Source organism: Branchiostoma lanceolatum, chromosome 6, assembly GCF_035083965.1.
Source record: "Branchiostoma lanceolatum isolate klBraLanc5 chromosome 6, klBraLanc5.hap2, whole genome shotgun sequence".
Lineage (NCBI taxonomy): Eukaryota > Metazoa > Chordata > Leptocardii > Amphioxiformes > Branchiostomatidae > Branchiostoma > Branchiostoma lanceolatum.
In genome coordinates, this window is record NC_089727.1 from 1904302 (window position 1) to 1913602 (window position 9301).

The 9301-nt window shown below is 41.3% G+C and overlaps 1 protein-coding gene across 1 annotated transcript; it reads right to left on the reverse strand.

The window, feature by feature from the left end:
• Positions 1-4389: 4389 nt before the first annotated feature.
• LOC136436129 (zinc finger protein 678-like) lies at positions 4390-9064 on the reverse strand. Its single transcript, XM_066429880.1, has 2 exons — positions 7637-9064; positions 4390-7069 (listed from the first exon to the last, which is right to left on the reverse strand). The coding sequence occupies exons 1-2, from the start codon at positions 7926-7928 to the stop codon at positions 5718-5720; spliced, it is 1644 nt and encodes a 547-aa protein (XP_066285977.1). The 5' UTR covers positions 7929-9064; the 3' UTR covers positions 4390-5717.
• Positions 9065-9301: the final 237 nt, after the last annotated feature.

A 9301-nucleotide genomic window follows, 5' to 3' on the forward strand; every position in this document is an offset into this window, starting at 1 on the left:
CCTTCACCTTGTCCTTGTCCCATCCTCATCCTGTATAACTCAACCTGAATTTCGTGCCAAATTGACCCACATTTCAACCCCCGAGCAAATATTGGAGTCTCGCCTTTAAACTAACATTTAACATATCCTTGTGACAAGTCTGAAGTCCTCAATGCTTGATTTGACATTAGGCTACACCAAGTAATTTTTATGGATGACGTCCTTTGGAGACCCTAAATCTAATGCGAGAGCGCGAAAAAAAACACAAGAAGGGCCGAAAAAAACAAGATGCCTAGATTTGAAATATAATAGTCGACGACACATGTTAGGACACAAATTGAATGAGAGAACACAGAGACAACTAACAATTCTTTTATTCATCATGAAAAAGCAATAATTTGAATAAATCAGTTGAAGTTGAACAGCAGTTGTTGTCCTGTCCTGTTTCTTTCGATTTGCGGCACTGTCGTAACTCTTTGATCATAGTTACAGGAAGCGGAATTTCTTGTTTTTTTTTCTGGAAACAGACCAAAATCAATGCGCGCGCGGACGTCATCCATAAAAATTACTTGGTGTAGCCTTAATGAAAGTCTGGTATAACTTTATAACCTTCACCCTGTCCTTGTCCAATTCTCATCCTGTATAACTCAACACGCGTCCGAAATAATTTCGATATGACTGACAGGGTGGCGTCGAATGGCCGACTGGCTACGCTAGAGAACACGGGTTCGATTCCTGGCTGGATGTTGTATCCTTAGGAAAGGGACTTTTCCCACTCCACCTAGGTGTAAAAATGGGTACCTGACTTCGGTTGGGGAGGTAAATGGTGGTGGAAGGAGATAGAGGGTTGGGCCAGCCTTCCAATACCGCGCCCTAGACACAGTGGATAATTTTATAATTTTATTTGCAAGTTCTTGCCCGAAGGCTAATTGCAACATGAAACAATACATAGCAAGGGTATACTGTACAGATAGTGAGAGTTAACAATGTTGACTAGTAGAACACATGGCTAATCTAGAAACTACTACGGAATACAATCTACGCTTTTTGGGTTTGACTTCTTTTTTGGAAGCAGTGGAAGACGAAGTGTCCCACTTTTTTTGTAATGAGTGGGTTTTGGGAGGTTAACAAGGTTCTAGTTTTATTTCCATCAGTAAATGTTTGGAAATTGTGGTAAGTTTTGGAGGCTTCTTTAAAAAGCTCTTTTCTTTCCCGATCATTGAAGGGGCAATTTGAGATAAAATGTATTTCGTCTTCCACCGCTTTTGACATACAGTAGTTACATAATCTTTCCCCCACGGGTAACTTTTTGTACCGCCCTTTCTCGATTTCAAGAGGGTGGGCGCTAATTCTAATTTTGCTAATTGCCGATCTCAGCTCGAAGTTATCTAGTAGCAGTAAATATTTTTCCATTGAGTATTCTGTTTTCAGCTTTTTGTAATAACCCACAGCCCGTATGGCCTCAAAATGCTATACCTTGAAATATAAACTGATATACAATGTACATTCCTATGTTACCAATTTCTCAACAGAAGAAGAAAAACGAGTCACACATCTCCTTGGATTTATACTAAAAGTGCTACTTTAACAGTTCACTGAAAGGTTCAACAACTGACCGTTAGCAAATATTGAAGTTTCTCCATTAAAGTAACATAGCATGTATTTACTTAATTTTACAGTTATGACTGACTATAACTGTATACACCGTTCGCCAAACATCAAAGTGACTGATGTAGATTCCTGTGTTACCAACACATAAAAGCACGAAAAATAACCGAAATGCCACCCATCACCATAGATTAATACTCCTAATATCGCATTAACAGTTCACTGAAACGTTCAACAACCGACCGTTAGCAAATATTGAACTTTCACCATTAAAGTAACATTTAACATGTCTTCACGGCAAGACTGAAGTCCACAAAAGTCCACTTGACACTAATGGCTAACCATGGCTTTACAGAACGTCCATCAAGTGTCGACATGACAGACGAACATGCCCGTGTTGTCTCGGACATGCCTTTGTGCCTGAGTCATTTTAAGTGCTCTGTAAACTCCGCTCTGTGTTATTATTAGCTCGTGTGGTAACAAACCGACAGAAAAATGCAACAAATACAATGTACAAAATCAGCAAAAAAACGGCACTGAGATACAAACTGAGATTGCTATCAGCGCTAGGTAAATCCCTATGTCTGTAAACTAGACGTTCTGTTATTGTTAATAAGTGCAGCAATTAGAATATAAATCATCAATAATTGGCACTAAGAATAAACTTAAGATTACTATCAGCTATCAGGGCTTGATAACTACACAGGTCTGTAAAAACAGGCTTTCTCTTTTTTTGTCAGAAAACTATAGTAAATAGAGTGTGCAAAATCAGAAAGCACAGCATAGCACGAAACAATGCACTCCGAGATTGCTATCAGTATCAGCCAGCTAACTTCCTGTGTCTGTGAACTAGACGTTTTCTAATTGTTAGAAAGCTGCAACATATAAAAATGAACGATGGTAAAGAACCATAAACTAATATAGAAACAAGCTAAATGACCGGCTGTGTAAACTCTTATTTGCAGGTTTGTCCCTCCTTTTGGACATGTTCGCCTTTTAATGACAGTCGTTAACATAATCCCTTAATTGTGTTAAAGTCGTCATCGTTACGTCTGTAGCGAGGTAGTTACATTCCGATGTTGGAGAAATTGTTACAGCATGACGAATCGGGTGCCCAACGTTATCACTGGTAATGATACTAATTATATACTAAACAGGTAACCTTGTTAGGCTAAAGCCTTGTTAGCGTTAGCGCGCTGCTATTGATTACTACCTTGCCCGCCGAGACTGGAATCCAGGCTATGTGATGATTGCTTACGATGTTCTAAGACGTTTCTTTTATGGCACGCGCAAGTAATAGGCTTGTCATGACGTCACTGTAATCATTATTAAGGCTACATGACAAACGTTTACTGAGTGTACATTGCCCTACGTTCGATGAGCAATATGATTATAGCCTCGCCCCGTTTAGACCATTTTGTCTGCTGTGAAATGTTTCATAATGGCACACTACGACATGACTAGGCTACTATAAATGAAAAAGGTATAAGTAGCCTTGTAGAGCTAGAGGCCATTACCCTGCGCTATGGAGGCCGTGGACTGGCTATGCTCAGTAGAAGAATAGAAGAGGCAGGAAACACTCTTACGGAATAGGAATGTTTATCACAAGCTTGACTACCCAAGGCGGTATACAATGTATCCCTATAGGCTCCTTGGAATACCTGTATATATACGGTTAATATTCTTTCCCACGATATCGACAGACACATTATTACGTCATTGGCGGTAACTTTTACTTTGTTCTCTAGCCATTCTCGGACCGGTTAACCAGGAAGAGAAAAGGAAGCCGTTTTAATCCCAGGTTTGCCCGGTGGCGATAAGTAACTGTTGGTGGGATTAACTCGGATAATCCCGTCAGCTTTTCCAAAACATCCCGGATAGCAGTGTGGTCACTTTGAAGCCGAAAAGGCTACAGCCGGATTCGAACGCTTGTGACTTCTTTACGCACTAGATGTGTCTATAGCGAATGGGCCACCCAATACTTCCTCATGTATTGTAGGGCTTCTAGTCCTCCAGTCGATATGCAATGGGCCACATGACACTTCCTCATCCAAATGCAGGCTTCTCATCTCTAACCAGATAAGAAGGTGGAAGATCGTCAAGTTTTTAGACTGTCGGGTTTTTCTGGCAGAACCCACCCTAAATTCTTTTTGTCATGAAAAAATAGAGAGCGTTAGAATATTTCACCCTCACATCTGCTTTGAGATTAGAAACGCAGCTGAGTGCTCGACCTTTCAGCTCACTGGGAAGGTCGCAAGCCAACGGACCACACCTGCTACCTCATTAGAAATGCATTGCCCCCATCGTCCTCAAGTGTGGAAGATGACTTTCTAAGCTTAAAGCGACCGGACACACACATGCATTGCTTCCATGATAGCATTTAAAGTGTTAGATATTACTTTCTAGATATTAAGAGACCGGTGTTCAATATATTACGCAGGTCCATCCCGTTCATAAACTCCCCGCCGACACCATGAGTGTATGCGGAACTATATCTTCTGACCCTTTCCATTGTGGGCATTGTCCTTATCCTTATATATAGTGATCCGGTCACAATGTGACGTTATATAAGAACGAAGCGACCCCAGAAATGACCGGTCTATAGCCTGATAGCATATGTTAGGTTGAGAGGCCCACTTTTCTGTCATGACAGGCCTCAATCCCTCTATTCTCCAAGCAGAGGTTTCGGTGTGTGTGTGTGCGGGGGGGGGGGATTAGTTTAGCCTAACTAAATCAAGCCGTATATAGATGATCTGTTAACAACATTCCCAACTCAAATTCTACCAGCAAGAAAAATCAACATAAATCCAACACAACTTTATTTGATGATGTGAATGGCTTGACATTAACAAACATATGTCAAAACATACCCTAAGTCAGTGGCATTCCATGTATATAAAGTACATATTACTGTTACTGCCAGTGACAGTCATGTATACATAGAAGTATACGAAAGAATATCATACACGTACTGGATTGAAAAAGAGATACATGTATCATCAAAATGTTAGATGATAAATGAAAAAAAAATCACTTTGCTATATAACATAATATGATATGATATAACGTATAATATAATAAGCAATCAAAGTAGATGTAAACCAGTTTACAAATCAACATGCTTGATCACAAAACCACTTCACATGCTGCAATGTCACTATCAATACAAAGGAAAAGCCATAACGGCTAACTAGAAATGAACTTACTGATAATACATTTCTGAACCTAGCCAACACTGTTAAACTACAACAACATTACTAGCACTACTGTTCTTGAGAACAAGAGGAAAGCCATAACATGCAAGTATGGAATCGAAGAATCGAAACGGCCTTGCTGATAATACCTTTCTAATCAAACCCAACTTATAGTTTTTAATAACTAACTATAACCTGACATACTATCACTACTTTTCTTGACAACAAGAGAAAGGCCGTAACGACCGGCCAACTACAGAAATTGAACAATCGAAACAACCTTGCCGATAACATGTTTCTGAACAAACCCAACACTCTCAGGGTGATGATGATGAAGTGTTGATAGCTTACTACATCACAATCGCTATGCTATACTATTGAAACAAGTGTTGATATCTAGAACATTGATATCACTATAGTATAGCAACAAGTGTTGATAACTAACTAAATCACTATCATTATACTAAAGTATTGACAACTATAACATAAATATCAGTAACAAGTGTTGATAACTGTAACATTACTACCACTTTAGTATAGTAACAATTGTTGATAACTAACTAAATCACTATCACTATAGTAACAAGAAACCAAACTAGATAGATTGATAGAGTGGCATACAAAATGGACTCCAAGTCTCATCCTGAAACTAAGGAAATGTTGAAAAAAATAACTAGAAAGGAATATGACTCTAGATGGGAGTCCATATGTCAAGTCTTTCTCTCCATCAAGCGGACTTAACTAACTGTTGACCTCCTCACAGTGAAGTCAATGAACACTTCCTCTTTTATTTGCACCTCCTTTGAGCCTGAAAGATCACCCTTCATCTGCTTCTATTCTGAGTTGATGGATTTCTTATGTTTTTTTGTTTTTTTTCTTCACTCATCTGTCCAAATGACCAATCTGGTAGCTGTACTCCAGGCATCTCCAGAGATTTTACTCATGGCTCCGCATGTGTCTTTTAAGACTACTTTGCTGACTGAACTGCCTGCTGCACTCCTCACACTTGTAGGGCTTCTCACCAGTGTGAGTCCGCATGTGTCCCTTCAGACTACTCAGCAGACTGAACTGTTTACTGCACTCCTCACATCTGTAGGGTTTCTCACCAGTGTGAGTCCGGATGTGTCTCTTTAGATGGCCCAGCAGACTGAACTGCCTACTGCACTCCTCACATCTGTATGGTTTCTCCCCAGTGTGAGTCCGCATGTGTTTCTTTAGATCATCCAGCAGACTGAACTGCCTGTTGCACTCCTCACACTTGTAGGGCTTCTCACCAGTGTGAGTCTGCATGTGAGTCTTCAGATTACTCAGCTGACTGAACTGCTTGCTGCACTCCTCACACTTGTAGGGCTTCTCACCAGTGTGAGTCCGCATGTGAGTCTTCAGATTACTCAGCAGACTGAACTGTTTGCCGCACTCCTCACACTGGTAGGGTTTCTCCCCTGTGTGAGTCCGCATGTGAGTCTTCAGATGATCCAGCTTACTGAACTGTTTGCCGCACTCCTCACATCTGTAGGGTTTCTCCCCTGTGTGAGATTGAATGTGTCTCTTTAGATGGGCCAGCTGACTGAACTGCTTACTGCACTCCTCACATCTGTAGGGTTTCTCCCCTGTGTGAGATTGAATGTGTCTCTTTAGATGGGCCAGCTGACTGAACTGCCTACTGCACTCCTCACATCTGTATGGTTTCTCCCCAGTGTGAGTCCGCATGTGTTTCTTTAGATCATCCAGCAGACTGAACTGCCTGTTGCACTCCTCACACTTGTAGGGCTTCTCACCAGTGTGAGTCCGCATGTGAGTCTTCAGATTACTCAGCAGACTGAACTGTTTGCCGCACTCCTCACACTGGTAGGGTTTCTCCCCTGTGTGAGTCCGGATGTGTTTCTTCAGATGATCCAGCTTACTGAACTGTTTGCCGCACTCCTCACATCTGTAGGGTTTCTCCCCTGTGTGAGATTGAATGTGTCTCTTTAGATGGGCCAGCTGACTGAACTGCTTACTGCACTCCTCACATCTGTAGGGTTTCTCCCCTGTGTGAGATTGAATGTGTCTCTTTAGATGGGCCAGCTGACTGAACTGCTTACTGCACTCCTCACATCTGTAGGGTTTCTCCCCTGTGTGCGTTCGCTGGTGTCTCTTCAGGTCACCAAGTGAGCCAGACTGCCCACTACACTCCTCACACCTGTAGGATTTCATGCTTGCACGTTTGCCAGCAACCCTTTTCACTTCTCTTCTGTAGTCACCTGAGCTTTTGCTATTCGCCGCCATACCAACAGTTAAAGACACTCCTGCAACGGTAACAACAAGGCTATCAGAGATAGCAGACTTCACCCCGCACAAAGAATGCACAGTAACTGTTGCACAGAAACACATACAGGCAGACAGACAAGCCAAAAAAATCATACTTCGAAGCTACAACGCCCGCCATCTTACAACGTAACAAGCTTATCTATAGCACGACATATGATGAAATTTCTTGTCGGTCTTTATCTTGACAACGCCAAAATGAGTTAACATAACCTGTGAGGCGGACCTTTCCTTTTGTTTGGTTTACCTCCAACTCCTTGTCTCTCAGGTTCAACCATGGCTAAACCACCTTTGCGGCCTTTGAAGTATACGACGCCCCCCCCCCCCCCCCGACACAATCCAGAATTTTCCATCCGCCACTCTCGTGTTCTTCTGTCAGCCGTCAACTCAACCCCTACATTTTTGCGACTTCTGAGCCGTAACTTTCCACAAAACCAATCAAACTACACATCAAATTGGTCCCTAGAATGTCTGTCTTCTCATATCCAAAGGATGAACGGCCAGCTTTATGAATTATACAAGATTTTTAGGAAAGAAAACTTTCTTACCAGGCCGATCCACTTTCCTGCCGCCGAAATTCTCTGCCGTCTCTCGTGGATGAGTCTTCTCGCCGAAAATACCCGAATAACTCCTTATATAGGCAGGGAAACCCTCCGGAAATGTCCGAATAAGGACCGCTCTGAAATCCGACAATGCACGGAAACATCCGAATATGTGGACCGAACCGAATTCCGACCCAGTACGAAAATATCCGAATGTGGGCCGAAGTGACCTCCGTCCCGGCACGGAAAAACCCGAATGTGGACCGAACCGAATATGAACAAAGTCAAAGTATAACATGTTACAAAAGTAAGTCAGGACTTTAGGCTATTTTAAGGGAACAGGGTGAAAGTAGCTACAGAAATCTTCATGCAGACGTGTGGTGTTTTCAACTTCAACTTATTTGATTGACGTACGCTTGTTCAGACCATTGTACTTATTAGCCTTATTAGTGCCTGATGGCACGTTTTCCTTTATTATATTGAAAAGTTTTATTGCAAATTCCTGCCCGTAGGCTAATTGCAAGTACATGTACATGTAACACGGAGTGGACGGACAGACAATAATGAACAGTATAACAAATGTCTACTCTAGTCTTAACTACTGCCACTAAGTTCTAACTTATTGGGTTCGACTTCTTTTTCCGAGACTGTGGAAGACGAATGATCCCACTTTTTCTGTGATATGTGGGTTTTGTGATGTTAAGAGGAGAGTAGTTTTCTTTTCGTCTGAAAACGTGGAGAAATTAGGATGAAATATGGTGGCCTCTTTAAACAGCTCATTTCTTTCGTTGTCGTAGAATGGGCAACTTGTCATAAAATGTATTTCGTCTTCCACCTTGTTTGACATACAGTATTTACAAGTTCTTTGGCACACAGGTAAGTTCTTGTACCGCCCTTTCTCAATTTCAAGGGGGTGGGCACTAATTCTAATTTTGCTAATTGCAGAGCGTAAATCGAAGTTATCTAATTCTAAATATTTTTCCATGGTATAAGTTGTTTTGCATGTCTTATAAAACCTTAGCTTGCCAGTATCAATACTCAAATTGTGACAGAAAGTTTGAATATACGTATTGGTAATTCTGGACCTTAACATAGTACATACTGACTTGATATCGCAGGATGAACTGCAAGAATAGAACAGATAGGAGTATCCACTATGGTCTAAAATTTCTTTTACACGTTGTAACAGGGTTTTTCTACGACTAGTTGTAATAGAGTTACGTTGGAACAAGAGAGCGTCAACTTGTAATGGGTGTCTCTCATTATCCATCTGTAACAAGCGCAGCCAATAATGAATCACACGTACAGATATATCTAAGTCTAGAGGAAATCTACCAAGTTCTGCTCTAGAGGCTAAATTACTACAGTTTCTGAAAACCCCAAGTATATTTTTGCAAAATCGTTGTTGAACGTTATATCATAGTATAGTATAGTACATGTATATATGTCTTTCAGCCCAGTACGCTTTTTTTTACAGGTTGGCTACGGTAATAAACAGTGATATAGCTCGCTACGCCGCACTGAAAAAGGTATGCGGACTCTCCTAAACGTAACGTATTGGCGTGGATGCTAGCAAGAAGGTCACAATCTTCCCATCCAACCTGTGCTTGGAGATTTCTAAACGTGTTAAAGATGACTTTCCAAATCTAAAGCGATTGGTGTTCAATTTAA

Coding starts and splice junctions, on each gene's coding strand:
- LOC136436129 (XM_066429880.1), bottom strand. CDS start 7,928: ATGTTATACTTTGACTTTGTTCATATTCGGTTCGGTCCACATTCGGGT. Junction 7,070..7,636: donor CAGGAAAGTGGATCGGCCTG/GTAAGAAAGTTT, acceptor TTACCGTTGCAG/GAGTGTCTTTAACTGTTGGT.